At 40.2% G+C, this 17020-nt stretch overlaps 2 protein-coding genes across 2 annotated transcripts in view; one reads left to right on the plus strand and one right to left on the minus strand.

Moving 5' to 3' along the window:
- cxcr5 (chemokine (C-X-C motif) receptor 5) overlaps nt 1–17020 on the plus strand; it is a 73222-nt gene that overhangs the window by 31989 nt on the left and 24213 nt on the right. The gene's annotated exons all lie outside the window — the stretch shown is intronic.
- treh (trehalase (brush-border membrane glycoprotein)) lies at nt 6073–16885 on the minus strand. Its single transcript, XM_085244066.1, has 15 exons — nt 16737–16885; nt 15852–15952; nt 15618–15765; nt 15453–15540; nt 11970–12070; nt 11713–11805; nt 11411–11527; nt 11043–11165; nt 10889–10938; nt 10260–10460; nt 9952–10169; nt 9329–9440; nt 7735–7847; nt 7589–7642; nt 6073–7259 (listed from the first exon to the last, which is right to left on the minus strand). The coding sequence occupies exons 1-15, from the start codon at nt 16817–16819 to the stop codon at nt 7173–7175; spliced, it is 1689 nt and encodes a 562-aa protein (XP_085100192.1). The 5' UTR covers nt 16820–16885; the 3' UTR covers nt 6073–7172.

The following is a 17020-nucleotide window of genomic DNA, read 5'->3' on the forward strand; positions in this document are numbered from 1 at the left end:
ATTTTTTTCTTCCGTTTCCACTCTTCCTGCTGTTTTTATCCACTGTTGTCTCATTAAAGGTGCACTTTTTCAGTTCAACAGACTATAAAAACTTTAGTTCTTGGTTCCGTAGTGTGTTGATGGTGCATCTCACCCTACTCCAGCTTTTGGGAAATTTTCAGTTTTTTGGTAAGTGATGAAAATGACAAGGAGGCTCCTTCCTACAACATGCCAATTAATGGTATACTATTGTTATTATCAATGATGAAGTTCCAGATTAGAGAACTTCCAAGTGAAAAAGTCAGTCATCAATTAGGTGAATAGTAATGACCATGTTTGGGAGAACCTGGCAGAACCTCTGATCCCATTATCTCACTTTCACAATCTCCAAGAAACTGTTTTTATGTAACGTAGAAATAATGTGCGTGTCATGTATCAGTAAATAAAAATGAATCACTTAGTTGTGAGTCAGGACCTGTAGAAACTAGATTTGAACATATGCTGTGTCAGAATGTGAAGATTACTATTATTCATGGTGTAAATTGACGTGTTTAATCAACATTGTCAGCATGATTTCAGATGAATTAATTTCAACAGAATGTTATTTTCAGGTTGTAGCTTGAAAGTGTAAACATCAGTCAGTCAGTCAAAACTGTCTCTCTTCAAAGTTCAGCTGCAAATTTGAAGTATTTGCTGTTCTATCAACTTTATTTACTGAATCTAAACATCTCAGTTCAAACGTTTTAAAAGGATCCAGACTATTACTGCAGACTGCTAAAAATGGAATAACAATGCATTAAGTATAATCTATCCCTGACTATCATCAAGCCCTAAATCTTATGTTTGAAAATGATTCTAGTTAACAGAGCCTTCGCCCATGTCTGCTGCTGTATGTTTAATGCTTATTTATTTGAGAGTATAATCAAATGGTCAGGGGCAGAGTGCAGACTCAGACTCCTGCTGTGACCTGTAGGTCACGTGCTCAACCAGGTGAGCTACAGCAGCGTCTCACAGATGCTTATGCTTTTAAAAGAAATGCATTAATGTCATTCCCTAAAAGAAACAGTGATTCCTTTTGTTTTCCCATTTAAGAGCATCAATTCCACATACAGAACTTGACACAAAATGGTCAAAAAAAAAAATTGCCTGGGGCACTGAGTGGGAATATCTCATCTAATAACCCATATGTTATATAGTTTAATAATAAACCTCTTCATTTGGTAACTTTATGAAGTGTGCATTAGTGTTCAAATGATTTCCCAGGATGTGCAAGTCTTATGAAGGTGCATCTTACTTTAATTAATCCATTTTGGTGGTAATTAGTTATAAACTGTACAGTGGTTTCACTTCTATTAGCAAGGGCTTTGATAATAACTCAACTGCATGTGATAATTAATAACAGGCAATTGAAGAAAAACCACTGCTTAAACCCTGACGATAATGTCTAACTGGTAGCTCAGGTGCAGTGGGCTTTGTAAATTTTGTTGATATTTTTTAAGTAGGACCAGTTCACCTCAATAATCATAACATACTTTGTGCTTAAAATATACATGTAGTATTCTAATTTTGCCACACAGATTCATTTGGAAGTGTCATGTTTGTAGTTTAATTACTGGAGTGTCTACTGTGAATTTATGCATGCTTGCAAGTGCTATATACCAGATATACGTTCAGTAATACTCCAGTGAGCATATGTATGCTGAAGGAACACTTGGTGCTAAGAAAAAACATAAGGGAATCGGAAGTAACACAGTAGGTGCCAGAAGCTCAGTTTTTCCTCCACTTCCACTGAGCTGAGATCATGAATTGTGAGCATTCTCTGATTACTGAAACGCATACTGTATATGCTTTAAAAGAAGCACAATCACTTATCATTATTCATTGCTGATTGACATATAATTTAGAATCAAATCTTCTTTAATAACACTTATCCAGACTGTGCTCGGTCTAAATTTCAATGTATAAAATCAATCAAAAACGGGAAAGTAGAGTAGTGTGAAGCTTTATTGCTGGTTTAATACGTCTTTTTAAATACACGTGTGAAATGTCTTTTTGCTCTTATTACTTTGGCATTTATCTCTGGGAGACAGACAGGGTGAATATTGACTGCGTGTGGAATAATAGCTTGCAAAGCACAAAATCTGGGCTATTCAAATATGTCTCCCCTGCAGTTGCAGACTCATGGGCTTCACTAAATCCTCCTCCCAATAATTTAATTTCCTTCCTTCTCTTCCTCCACTGCCCATGTGTCCGCACTACTTCGACCCTTCCTCGTCTGTGGAGTTTGAACCCTGGCATCCCCCTCCCCCTCAGGATGTTACACCGTATGCCACTCTATACCTTCTACCTTTAGTGCTGCAATGAAATTAATATTTCACCGGCGTTTCCTCAGCCATTTTTCTTGCTGACGAATTGGAGGTAGAAAGAAAGTTTCCAACTGGCCACAGCACAATAAATATTTAAGTATTTCCCTTGGAAGTCTTCCAATTGGGAGCTCCTTATGTACACTGTCAAGCACGAGCTTTGCTGCCATTTCTCCCTTTCCCTGTCTTACTTTCATTCCTCATCTATCCCTCCCATCTCATCTGCTGCACCATCTGTGCAGCTGTAATAAGCAGAGCTCCTCATGTGCTCTCTTTCACTCCCTTGATTTCCATTCCCTCCTGATTCTGGCTCACCCCCCTCTCCAGGCATGGCTCCCCTGCTTGGCTGTTTGACTGACTTGTTTGCATCCCGCGATGGCGCTACCATGCAGTCAAACCCACTGTGTACAAAAAAAAGACTCAGCTTGTGTTGTCACACAGTACCTTCTGCAGTCACGCAGCTCCAGTTAGCGCAACACTGCTTTCATCTCCAGGTGAAAGTATTCTGAAAGCAGAAACGTGATGACCTTACACCCTTACCACGTACAAAATGCACGATCACTCTCAACTCCATCAAAACAAAAGCGTCTCCCTCTCAGAGTGAAGAGCATGCAGTCCAAATCGAACAATTCAAGTCCTCAACGACAGCAGACTATTGATCTGAGCCAGTAATCACACTGACACCTCACTCAGCTGGGTGATGGAAAAATGAGCATGATGGAAAAAGATTCTATATGCTTATGGAGTGTGGGATTAGATATTTTTTTCCTACTATAAGTTCCGGATAAAAATGGTCAGTTAGGAGGTAAGGACTCTGTGCCACTCTACAAATACTGAGAAGCTATTGTGGGGTCCATATTGATTGTATGGCTACCAGAATCAAAGGGCATAGCTGAGTAAACAAGGCATCCACTACAGCAAAGAGCTCTACTACCTCACAGTGGCACATTGGGACAAAGGTCCTAAGTGTTTTGGATAGGAGAGAAGGAGGGAGGGAGGGAGGGGGTATCCAACAGAAAAGAAATTCATTTATCCTTCTGAGATGTCTAGAAAGTTACTGGAAAAAGGAAGCAGTTAAAGCACAAACACAAGCTGTGCTTTAAGAGTTCACCAAGTCCTTCCACGAATTTATCAAAAATCTGTTTGTGTACAGTTCTATTTTATAACCAAATTTTCCAAATTCATAAGATTTTTTTTACTGACTTCTCTTTAAATTCAAGCAGGATTTTCTTACCCATTTTAAATATGCGAAACTCAGTTACGTGCTTCTGTACGCCCATCTCTTTAGCTACATCTGGATCAACATGCAGTGACAGATGTGGAGCTGTTTGCTTGTGTTGCCAGCTTTGCTGATTAAATCCATTCTAACCACACCCACACAACACTGGAGACATCGCTGAATATTTTTTTTATACCAGTAAGTTATTTGGGCATATTTAGTTTAGATATTAATTCGACACTTTAAAATAAAGTTTTTAAACAGCCTATAAAATGTTGGCCAGTTGGCTGTAGTTAGATGTGGCCGTAAACGTAACCGGTTGTAAGTAAACCAGAATATATCTGCAGCTGCACTAACAACAAATGTGTGTGAGAGCCAACAAGAAGCCTTTTATTAAAAATTTATGGAATTCACAAGGAAGGTCAAATTATTTTGAGCTCTCACTTGTTGAAAGATTTCTCACTAGATTGAACGCTGCAGATGAGGCAAGACGTTAAAGTCTCCCACTAGAAGCTCTTCGACTGTTAGACTGAATTTTAAAATCTCATGTAGGAGAAATTCTATAGAAACGATTCTTCAAGAGTTATTGATTATAAAGAGTCAGATAGCCGGACAGTACAGAATCAATATTACTAAGCTGTCCCTTCTCTATCTGTATAATGCCTCCAATTTAGCCAATCTTTCCAGTTTAGAGGTCAAGGAGTTGCTTTCTTCTATAAACAGTTTAGCTACCAAGCTGGAGACAACATTTCTTGTGGAGGCCGCAGTCATAATTAAGGTAATATTACACAGAAAGACAGGCGTGATCCCTCAAATTAGTGATTGATTAGAGCATGTTGAATAGGAGTCAGTGGTGGCCAAGGAACCACGTCTGGCTCTTTGATTCACCATCAGAGGACAGACAGCCTCCCTCCCAGCACATCTCCACTGTGGGTCTTCACAGATTGCAGGGATGTAAGTAGGTAGGGTGGGGATTATCCTGGCAGAGCAAAGCAGGGTTCTGCAGCACAGAGTGGCACCATGAGGACTCTGTGGATAACGTGCAGTCTGTGATGTGTGCTGTAGAGGCTAGTGAAAGCTGAGCCAGGAGGCAGCACTGAAGCATGGGCTTCCATTCAAAGCCACGCAGACACATCTACCTCTATTGTCTGCCATGCCTACCTATTTTATCCCCCCCCCACCTTCGCTGCCATTTGATAAGATTTCACACATTTTTGCATATCACCCTGCATCTTATTCTCATTATGGAAATCGGGGGCTGCTTCTGTGCCACTAGTACTATTAACATATCCAAGGCCAGAGGTGCACACAGTAGAGAAGATTAATGGGATTACATGTGGAATTTAAAATAAAATAAAAAAAATAATCCCCAAATCCATCACATGGCTTTAAGTGCACCTTTTCTGCATCAGGTAAAAACATCACAAAAATGTATCAGATTGATAAAAAAAATAATAGAAAAATGTGAACTTTAAGCAAAGTTAGTATGCTGCTTTTGTACACAGGGGTTGTTACTGGATGACTGCTGACAAGAAGACACTCTGACCTTTGCTTCCAAAACAACATGTAATCCAGTTGTCACCAGTACTTTACAATTCATGCACCACCCAACGAGTGGGCTTCTTAAAATAATGTCCTCAGGTACTTGTAATTAAATGCACATGCTTGTGTGCACACAAACGCACCGCCTTGTCACCTCATTGCCGCTTAACTGCCGGACGACTTTTTTCACACTTTAGAGCTCGATCTCATTAACTGAGCACAACCCATTTCTGCTAAAACAGCATGATAATGTGGGAGTTGTCAAATAGAGCAGGTTCTACTTGAGTTACTGCTGTCAGCAAGGGCTGAAAACACAATGACTGCTGCCTGCTGCTTAAACATCTCTAAACACAGCACACAAGGCTGCCACTGTATGAGTTATATGTATATAAAAAATAAAATAAAAAAAAGAAGCTGCCAGCTATATGCCTTGTAGATTGAGACTCACAATAGGACATTACTACAGTGTGATCTTTGGGGTTGCACGGACTACTGCACCTATTGGCCTTTTGTCTATTTAAATTGCAGTCAATCTGTTGTGTTCACTCATGCTAAAGAGAGGGATGCAGTGAAATCCCTGCTTAGGGCTCACATCTTCACACCAAAGGAGGATGCAATTTCTTCTTTAAAAAGGCAAATTTCTCATTACTTTTTTGACAACCATTTGAATATCTATATAGACTTAATTTCATGCTTGACCAGGATATCACCATAGATGTAGGCATAAATGGCAAAAACAGAAAGAGTTCCTTTGTACAATCAGACCTAGGAAAAAAGGGTTGATTTGTCTTTGTTTCTTCTTCAGTTATTGACAGTTTTTGTTTGAAGTTATATTCAGCAGAGTACAATGCCTCTGCAGGGTTTAAGATTTTTTTATTGTCTAAACGAGGCCAAATTTAAAGCCTCATAACCCATGATGACTAAATGATTTTAATGTAAAATATTTAACAGTACTGTGGTTCTTCTGGCAAAATACAGCAAAACAGTTCCGAAAACAAAGGAAAAGTGCATTCTTTTAGATTGTCATATTAAAGAAACAATTAACAGACCATTGGGTTTTTTCCCCACTGCAAGAGACATTTAATTAGTTCTCTAAATAGTAGCTCACATTGTTAGCGATGCATTCTCGTGTTCCCATGGTGGATTTAAATAGCCTTTTAAATGCACCAGGGATACACTGAATACAATGCATGTATGTAATTCCACTGCTTTCTGTTTTGTTGTCTTGCTTTGTTGGCATATTCACTTTTACTGTGCATATTCAAAAAGGAGCAAAGGTCATTCTAACATTCAGTTATTTTTCTAATGCACAGCTGGTAGATGTGTAGGAAAATGTATTCCCCCACACTTTAATAACACATCTATTAAAACAAAAAAAACCCCAACATTTAGCCCCCCAATCATGCATTTATAATTTCATATATTAAAACTGTCATCTAACATTTATCGGGTGCCTTGTATATAAAAAAAAAAAAAAAAAAAAAAAAAAAAAAAATGAATTAAAGCATTGTGATGGTTTAAAAATATTTAGTGCAAGCAGACCACATTTTATTTCTCACATGGACTCATTTCCATTCCAACTTCAGTTTACATGCAAATAAAGGGGCTCTGTGGGAGTTGAGCTACAGTACAGCAATAAACTCTATAACTGAATTAGGTGAAAAAGCCGTTTGTAATGTCAGTTCAATATCTAGGACAAGTTAATGTTGTAATCTAAGCAGCAGCGAGCAACAGCCTGCATCGCTGGAGAGAGGCCAGAAATGCCAAAATGTTCTGCGGCTTCTGATAACACCATGCATCACTTAGCTCTGAGGTTACATACTAAAATATTCAGCAACGTAATCCTTAGTTACAATAAATCATAGCTGGTTCCTTGCAAGTTATCAGGATTGTAAAATGTCTAGAAGGCGTGCAATATGCGCTTAAGTCTCATTGTCAATTTGCGTTTAAAGTCTGTCAGTAGCAGGAGTGAAACCAGGAATAATAAAAATCCAACGGGTCCTTCTGACACCTCCGACTCACTCAAGCATGATCCTAGCTAAGATGACCAGGGGCAGCAGGAGGCCAGATCAGACACGTCTCCCTCCTGAGGTGAGAGTCGCCCCATATTGGTCTAGGAGCTGCAGCGCCACGCCATTGGTCCAACCAAACCCCAGCTGCAGAACAGGGCAACACAGCACAGCATGAGGGGTATTTATATATTCACTAAACCAGCAAACTACAACAGAATAAATACAGGAAATGCAGCCATTGGTTTTCTTAGTATTCCCATCTCATAAACTAAAGTAAAACTGGATGACAACGATTTTCTATCAAAACAATGTTACAAAGAAGAGGAGGAGTGAGAGTGTGTGCATGAGCATGTAAATGTGTTCAAGTTAAACAGGAGAGAAGAGGAATTTTCTGGGCTTTGCATGGAATTAGAAAGACTTGCGTGACTATAAGCACATTAGTTTTACACTGTCAACACATGAAAGGGAAATACCTGAACTTCATATTCTCCTCCACCACCAGGTTTTCCATCTCCGTTCACATCGTACTGTCAGGAGGAAGAAAATTGCACATTCTGAGCCAGCTGTGTTATCACACTGCAACACGAGCTCCAAAGTGCTGAAGCCTTCAAAAACTCACCTTTTCAAACATGGCTTCATACTTAATGTATGCCAGCCAGTTTGTCTTGATCCAGCGCTGGGCCAAATCGAATGCGAGTTTTTTAGCATCCTCTGAAGGTAGCTTGGAAAAACCTGGGTTTTTAAAACATTTAAAAACTATTTAAGCTGCTCAAAGCAGAAATCTGTTAAATGTTTGTAATGTTTCATCTTTATGTTGCCAGCTAATGTCGAATTAAACGATAGCTACATTTACATGCACACTAATATTCTGGAGGTAAACAGCATATTCAGATTCGATACTATGAATCAGGCCTCACTTCTAAATGAGCCTTTTTATGATTAAGCCACATGGGATGTGTTGACTTTAGTACCATCTTTTGGACATTGTTTGCATCTCAGGTGGGATTTTTACTAGAATTAGCAGGGGAAAGTAAAATACAGTGTCACTTTTATACCATTATCCCCCTTGATGATTGGTTATACATGGCTTTGTTTTTGTTTAATTAATGCACTGAGGTAATTCAACAGTAATGCCAACAATTAAAGGGAGTAGACAAACCAAGGAAAGGTTTATAACCCAGTAGTGCAGCTGTCTTTACCGGTCCCATCAGACACCTGATTTCAATGCTGCCGAGAAAGCATTTCAGGTGATGAAGACGTATATATACACATATAAATACATATATGAATGACAGAGAGAGACCCAAAGGAAGGACATTTTGCACACCGTGTCTGATGTGCATAAAAACACTCAATTATAACCAAACGTTTATTGCACTGAATTTAGTCAACAGGCTACAAGCAGCCATTATTATTTCTATTACCAACACCGTTTGTTCTCAAGGAGGCTCGATCACTAAAGCCACTGCACAATAAGTCATAAAAACAAACAAACACCTCAATTTTTTTCCTCCTTGTCTAAGAAATACTAGTACATTATGAAACTGGTCTTAAGAAAAATAGGTGTAATTTTAACAACAGATCTCAGTTTTTCCAAATTCAGTCTTCACAAAGAAACGCCGCTATCATAAATCAGACACGGGTCAGGCTTCTCAGTTCAGCCATCTCGCTTCAGTGTGGTATGGAAGGCAAGAAGACGGTAAAACTAAGGATGACTCAGACCTCTAGCTTGGATGAGTTTAACAGCACAGACACCTCTAATGACATGAATCATTTTTAACCACTTTTAGCACAATGTGTCTTCCTCCCCATCATCCCCTCCAAAAAACAGGAAAAAAAAAAACCCAAGCCACCCTATACTGCAGTTTGCACACTTTCCAAGGTCATCCTCCAGGTCTAATTGGACCATTTGGATGGCACACCTTTGCCATGTGTTCAACTGTTTACTGAAAATTGCCTAAATCAGCTGAGGACACTTATAATCCAAAGCTACAGATGAGCTGCTGAGCAGACCTGATGAGAATGTTTTATCGGTTACAGATAATCAATAGTCCTAGAAACTGTATTGTAGAAATCCACTGTGCAGAGCTGAGCCTATGTTTAGAATTTGCTGTTCATTTTAAGAAAGAATTACCCACTGACAATAGAACAGGATGTTCTGTTAAGTGCTGAATCATCACTGTGGGTTGGCAGGTGAAGTTCATGGTACCTACCATCGATAAGCATGTGCTGCAGAGGTGGCCACGCATTAGGATAGTCCCACTGCTGCCCAGACTCTTTCAGTGATGTTGGAACTCCATTGGGAAACTGGAGAGCTCCACTCCCCTGCACAGACATTACAAAGCAAGAGTGTGCATAGATGAAAGCTCTGTAGTGCGTTTGTGCCATCTGCTGGTGTGGCTGAGCATGATTTATAAAAGCACGTTGCATCCTGCTGGGAGTTGGCTTCTGAAAAAGAGTTCATGGCTAAAAATCTAAATGTCTCTGCTCCCTCAGCGACTGTCAAGAAGCTCATGAGCCGAGTATTTAAATGCTCAGTTTGCCATCAGAGGAGGGGACTAGTCATGTTGGACATCTGCTTGACATTTTTACAAATGTAATGGGATAAATATATTTTAAAGGGGTCTTTCACACAAATGGCATGATGGGGTCATATAAAAACAATTCTTTCTGGTTTTATATGTCAGTTCTTTGATAACAGCAACAACAAAATTATTCAAGGGCTAATAGTTTCAGTTTCTTGTGGAAACTAATTTGAGGTAAATGTGTATCTTTTCTAGTTTTGATGAACAAAACAGGCAAAATGATCTATTCTTCCAGGAAAATATCAACCAACCTTCAGATACTGTACCGCCTTCTCTCCCATCTCAGGCTGAGAATAGCACTGTGCCCAAATTGGTCCCAGGTTGGAGGGATAAAACTCAAAGTTTTTGGAGCGCGTCATCAGGTTGTAGTCAAACCAGGCTCCCCTCTCAGCATCCCAAAGCACAGACTCTATCGCCTCCAGCCTCCTCGCTGCAGCCTGGTCGTATACTGCAGCTGAGTCACTATCACCTGTCAGGAAGTAACACATCACCGTTATGTAACACCAGTTAGGAATTAAAAAGCCACGCACAAGTTAGTTTCAAGGTTAAAAAGGCTCACCGAGCAGCCGATGAAACGACGCAAGCGTTTTCTCATTGCGGCACAGCAAAGCGTTGAGGTCAGCGGGCAGGATCTGACTGGTGCGCGTGTCTCTCAGGGTGCCACTGTTGTCGCTGCCATCAGCTATATACCAGCGGGAAGTAAAGTCCCAACCAGACTCTGCACCCGTTTTCAGATCCATCCACAGCTGCTCTTTCTTGCCTGAGGGAAAGAAAAAGAAAACACTAGTAGAGCCACAACAAATCAGCATCTAAACTGTGGTACTTACTCGTTAAATATGCAGCCTCATGTTGAGCCATGTTTGTTTTCTAGCACTTTTGTCAGAAGCTTTGGTGATTAAAAAAAAAAAAAAAAAAAACTTGTCAAAGGAGGAGAAAGCAACTTAAATATACAGCTCCAGTATTTTCCCTTCAAACAGGTTCTCTTTTAAGTGTGGTAAAGTTGTTCAGTGAATGAATGGGTTTTAACATTAAATATTCATTACTCGGGTACTTTCAGAGCAAATTTGTTTTGCACAGATGATCCTCGAGTCTCTGAGAATATAATATTATCCCTTTTCCCACTTTCTCAACTGGAATAAAATGACCATCAGAGTGCAATACATCCCATGAACACTAATAGGCCATTACCATCAGTGAGTCCCTCAGCTAATTCCAGATCGTCCAGATAAGATTCAGGCCTAGAAAGACAGACATGGTTGTTGTAGGTGAGGACATGGAGTATAGTCCCACAACCTAAATATCCATTTGTTATTTATACCAGGTAAACTTCCTTTAAACATACCTGGGCAAGCCCACCTCTACATAATACCGGTTCAGTACATGCTGCTTCCCATTTAATTCTAGATCCACAGAACGGTTCTCCATCCAGAATTGGTACTCCACCTCCAGAACTGGTAAAGCCGCTCTAAACCGATTGTAAAGACAGCAGGAGGTGCTTTTTAATTCACAGTACTTTCACATTGCTTAATATCCTTAAACACAAAACTTAAAGTGTCACATTCTAATTAAGTATGGTAGGAACAACAAAACACCGGAGGCACAGAGAGGCACGAGCACGGAGGTGCTGATGTTTAATATGCTGAAAGAGGCAGAAGGCAGCTAAAGAATGATAATGTGTCTGGCAGGACGTCAGCTGGGGCTAAATATCACCTGAGGAACTCTTTATCCTTGGTTGCTTGATAGTAGCTCTCCACCATTAGAGTGAGGAATGGAGGCTGACTGCGCCTTTCATAGTAAATCCGCCCACCATTTGGAACAAAGCCATATCTGTAGGAGGGAAAAAAATCTTTTATTCCACAAATCTTGAATATCCCCTGAGAGCTCCATTTCCAAAGTGCACAACTTGGATTACTAAATGACTTATTATTGAAAATTTGCACGGTACACTACCTGCAGCGAGGTGGACATGTTTTTAAGTGCTCTGAATGATGAAAGACGTTTTAAAGGCTTACCTGTTGACAAGGTAGAGGAAGTTTTGGATCATTCCATGGGCTGTATCTGTCATCTCTGACAGCAGGAGCCCGTTGATGACCCAGTAGGAGTCCCTGTTGGACACAGAGACTCGCATCACTTTCTGGGTATGGCACGTAGGTGGGCTATCAGCATAGACCCCTGTCTGGGACTTCCTGTGATCTCTTTTCTCTCTGACCTTGTGATACTCTACCACAGCTGTCAGACAGCTTGGTGAAAGGCTTCATTGTTCACTCACCAATAGTAGAGCTCCCTGAAGCGCCCCCCTGGCACAACAACGGGATGTGGGGTGTAAATCTGAGAGTAGAGCTCTGGGTGATCTTTAACATCAGAATGGATCTGGATGGGAAATCATATTTAATTTAAAATGTTTGGACTGAAGCGTAGGTTAGTTAGTAGAGATGGACCGATCCGATATTACCTATCGGTATCGGTCCGATACTGACCTAAATTACTGGATCGGATATCGGAGAAAAATAAAAAATGTAATCCGATCCATTAAATATCACGAAAGCACCTCACAAAACTTGCAACACGCCGTAACTCACCTCAGAACGTCGGAGCAGTATGCATCACGTGATAGAGCAGCTGTGGCATGCGGGACCTGTCGGTGGTCTGGATAGCATTTGGAGCTTCGCTAGCTACCCGGCATTTCATCTCCGACAAAGTTATCCCCGAGAGAAGTAAAGCAAGTGTGTAAGTCCCTCTCTGAATGTTTGTAAAGCATTCCCACGTTAAGCTTAACGAGCGACTGCCTCTCGCTCTCCGGCTGCTACTTCAATCGTGAAACTGCTAATGATCAGCTGATCGGCTTTTCTGTTGTGAGTCTCTCTTGTTTGTTTTTGGTCCACTTTGCGCCAGAAAGAGGAAACCAGCGGCTGAACAACAGCAGCACGTTTAAGCTTGATAAGCTGTTGTTACAATTTATTTAATATTACTTTCTACACCAGGATCTTTTTCTACGTAGCTGACGGCTGGTAACTGTGCAGGTAGGGTTGCCAACTCCCTGAAAAATAAATAAGGGACACCTCGTGGCCAGGGCCGGGCGACCCAGTTGTCTTCACCCTTCCCAGTGTGGTGAATTTTCTAGCTCTTTTTTTGTGTGTGAAATTATTTTTTTTAACCCTTTGACTTGAATTTGATTTAAGTAGATGTGTATTCTTTGTGATATGAACACATGTGAAACAAATGATCATTTAGCCATTTATTTTTAGCTCAAAATGACAACATTAACACATAAAACAGGTCTCTTTCTCAAACAGAAGCTGTCATGCTTAACTTTTGAGAATATAAGTAAATCTTTCTTTAAAAGAACTCTGTCCTGCTTAACTTAAAATAATAGAAAACAATAGAAAGAAAAATATTCTCGTAACTGTGCACATTTAGTACAATTGGCTTCAGCTGAGGTATTATTTCAGCTTTTCTAATGCTAATCAGCTGCTCCCGTTTGAAAACCCGCTTGTTCCCATGATTAGCATCTTAACTCATCATCATTATTCATCTGTGTATTACTTTTATGTATTAGTCATCTATTTGTTGTAATCATCTATCCTTGCAGTCGTTTATTACACAAAATAAATTATATTATCACACTTCTGGCCACATAGCGCTGATATTCACTGCACATGTCCATATTAACTTTTTCCAGCCAGGTGTTTTCCTTTTCCCATTCTTCCCTTTCTCTGAGGGGAACAAACATTGCTGCTCTAACGCTGGGCTCACACTGTGCGGTTTTAGGCCCATTTTGAGCCGATTTTTGAGTGATCGGACCGATTTTGGCCTTCATCGTGTAGTATACGTGGGGTAACGAGAAGTGATTAACACCTCACGACCAGCTCCCGATCATCAATCGCTCGTGAGCCGCTCACACTGCTCGCGCGCAAACACGTAAACGCCGTGAAAAAGATGGAGCAGCACGGCTGTGCAGCGTGTGATCTGGACACAAGCGATGGAGGCACAACTTGTAGAACTTTGAAAAGCTCATCCGAGCCTTTTCGATGTGGCCTCACAAAATTATCACGACCACAACAACCGTGAAAATAGTTGGATCTACATCGCTGCTAAATCACAGCTGCCTGATCATGTTTTTCATTAGCAATTTAGCAAAGTTGATGGTGGTGGTGTGTGTGTCTGTGTGAGTGAGAGACAGAGAGAGCGAGCGACAGATTTTCTGTTATAACCTTAATTTTATGGAGGCACAGTGTGAGCACTCAGGTCGCATCAGAGCATCGGGCGGTATAGTGTGAGACCTGCATCGTGACCTACCAACTTCTAACCCCTGCGAGTCAATCGTGCAGTTTGAGCAGGAGCTGAATAATGCGACTGAAAAAAATCGCACAGTGTCTGCCCAGCTTTAGGTGTACTGTCGTCCGAGACTTGCACCGCAGTGACGGCGTTTGTTTCCCTGTTGGCCATGCTTCTTGTTGTGGTCATCTGTTGTCTTCCGGTATTTTCTCCGTAAGCGACCTTTCCTCGACCAATGAGATGAGCGGTAATCTGAATTGTCATACTCGAATTGTCATAAGTGTGCTGTCAGCTCATTGGTCACAAAGCAGGAGAGGGGCTGGGAATTATGTTTTCAAACAAAGCGTTAATTCCATAAACATTTATAGACTACTTTTGATTCTCACTGTATTACGGGACAAAGTGCGTCCCTTATTAGCTCAATACGGGACGTGTACTTTTGTTTCTAAATACGGGACGATTCCGTATTTTAAGGGACGGTTGGCAACCCTATGTGCAGGGGCGGATCTAGCAAAGTTTAGCCAGGGGGGCCGATAGGGCATTAACTGGGAAAAGGGGGCACAAAGACATACTTTTCTTTCTTATTCTCATTTAAAATGTCTAGCTTTTAATAAATAATTATCTGACACCCAAAGTTTTAATTTGATGTAAAATGAATAGAAGTCAATTACTGTATATAGTGACTATTAAGTCTAATATATACACCCTAGTAAGCTATAGTACATTTTCCTTTGGGAAGGTACCATCTGTGCAGTCTGCAATTTTGTTGAAGAAAGATGTTGAATCTATTTAATATTTCTTGAAAAATAATTGATTTCTGTGCATTTTTTTTCACACTGCATCAAATTAAGGTTGATTACGTTGATTAAGCATCATGAGGTGGAGCGTGAGGGGTGGTTCCCTATTTTTTATTTATTTATTTTTGTTGTTGCTGGGAGTTGGAACCCTATTAGTTAGGTTGCTTAATATTTACGCTAAGTACTCTTTAAAATACCAGAATAGGGAGGATGGTGTAGGTCTAAGTTTATTAGATTGATCAGTATTGCTGAACTATGAAATATTTTTTTTGTATACAGGTATAACAGAATAGCTTTAGTGTAGTTGTTGTTTTAAACTTGAGTATGAACTTGCAGACTTGCAAAATGCAGCAAGATATTTTAAAAAACAGTTTTGTTGATTAAAAAACACTATATCGGATTCATATCGGTATCGGCAGATATCCAAATTTATGATATCGGTATCAGTATCAGACATAAAAAAGTGGTATCGTGCCATCTCTATTAGTTAGTGGTGGATCCAACAGCAAAACAAAACTAGAGGAAATAGTGCATCAATATTTCCTAAAACTCAAGAAGAAACTGAAAAGAAGAAAAAAAAAAAAAAAAAAAAAAAAAAAAAACACGGATAAAACAAAAGCATAAAATTTGTGAGGAAGGTTGGTTGGATATTAAAGTTGTGTTAGTTTGCTACTCATCACCTTTCTGCCAAGAGATTTCCACAGACCATGGATCTTTTCTGCCCACTCGCGTAGTTTATCATCTGCTATCCCACTCAGGAAGTTTGGCCTGCAAATCAGTCATGTCATGTGGGTACAGTTAAAAACACAGTATAATCTCAGCAGCAAACAAACACTGGATCTCACTTCTCATGCCAGTCCGGCGGAGCCCATGACTCAAACTCTGTCCCTGGTTGATCAAAGCTTGTATTGAGAAACTCCTCCAGTTTCACAGGCGGGATGGTTGTATTTGGAAACTTGCTTGAAAGATTGCGAAAGGCCGATAAAACATCATCTGCAGGGAGAGAGAAGCAACGCAGGAAAGCACATGATTCAGAGCCTTGAATTTTTTTTATTTATTTTAAAACCAGACCGACTTACCAGGAGCCGACCTCAGCTTCATGTCAACAAAATGCTTATCATCGTCAAACAGTTTTGCTTCTTGGACCTGGTGCAAGATGGGCCCGGTGCAGTATATTTCACTGAAATAAAAGGGGTATAAATTATTAACTGTATCATGAAGGTCATGTCTGTATTAGAGCAATACACTCAGTTGCTATCAAAGTCCTGTGGGGAAGCAGTAAATCAATAAAATATAAATATATCATGGAGAGGGGAAAGGTAAGCCTACAGCTTAGTGTGGTTGCACCCCCCCCCCCCCTTCCAAAAAACAAACAAAAAAAAAAAAAAAAAAAAAAAAAAAAAAAAACCCAACACTTTAAACCTGTCAAACAGCCATCTGTAGCAAGTTAAAAAGTTGGCAACCTATCAAATAAGCGACGTTCTGGCGGAAGGACAATGCACAACCGACTGGGCATAGCGTAAAGATGCACCGTATGCAACATTGCAGGTAATAGTCAATATATGTAACGCTTAAGGTAGAGTAACGGGCCAAACCAATTTTTTTTTTTTTTTTTTTTTAATTACAGAGGACACGTCGGCTAAAACGGGACAGTTTGCAACCCTAGTCTGTAGTCGTGTCATCACTGCCCAGATGAAACGCAGCAAGCCATTAAGCAGAGACCTTTCAGTAGTTTAGATTTCAATCACTGCAGTAATTTGGCATCATTTTAAATCAAATTTGTCGATTTAGGATTGACCCAAGGTTCCTCTAGTTCTTTTCCTAGACCAGGAAATGACAAATCTCTTGTATCATGGAGACTTTCATGTCCCCTTACACACAAGACCCCCCCCACCCCAAAAAAAAAAAAACCAAACACCACCACAGAAGTTGTATTTAAAAGTATATATTAATATAATCCATACCTGTCACATGGTGGAGGAACATCTCCCTTTACGCTAGCAAAGAGAGCCAAAGACAAGAAGCACAACGCTTTCAAGTTGCTCATGTTCAGCTGTAAAGTCAAGTGACGCCAAAGTACAAGCAAGAGTGCTATAAGAGAACTGTCATAAGAGAAATGCCTCCAGGTCAAAGTTTATATAAAGACACAAGATCTGAAGAGGACAGCTGCCTGCTACATTAGTGGCGCCAAGCTTTGAAAGACTCATTAGTCAGGCGAGCAGCAGTGTCCAAGTTCAATTTGCAATAT

This window comes from Mchenga conophoros, linkage group LG14 (genome assembly GCF_057382185.1).
Source record: "Mchenga conophoros isolate Kocher_MC1m ecotype Shallow Benthic linkage group LG14, M_conophoros_male_GT1.1, whole genome shotgun sequence".
Taxonomy (NCBI): domain Eukaryota; kingdom Metazoa; phylum Chordata; class Actinopteri; order Cichliformes; family Cichlidae; genus Mchenga; species Mchenga conophoros.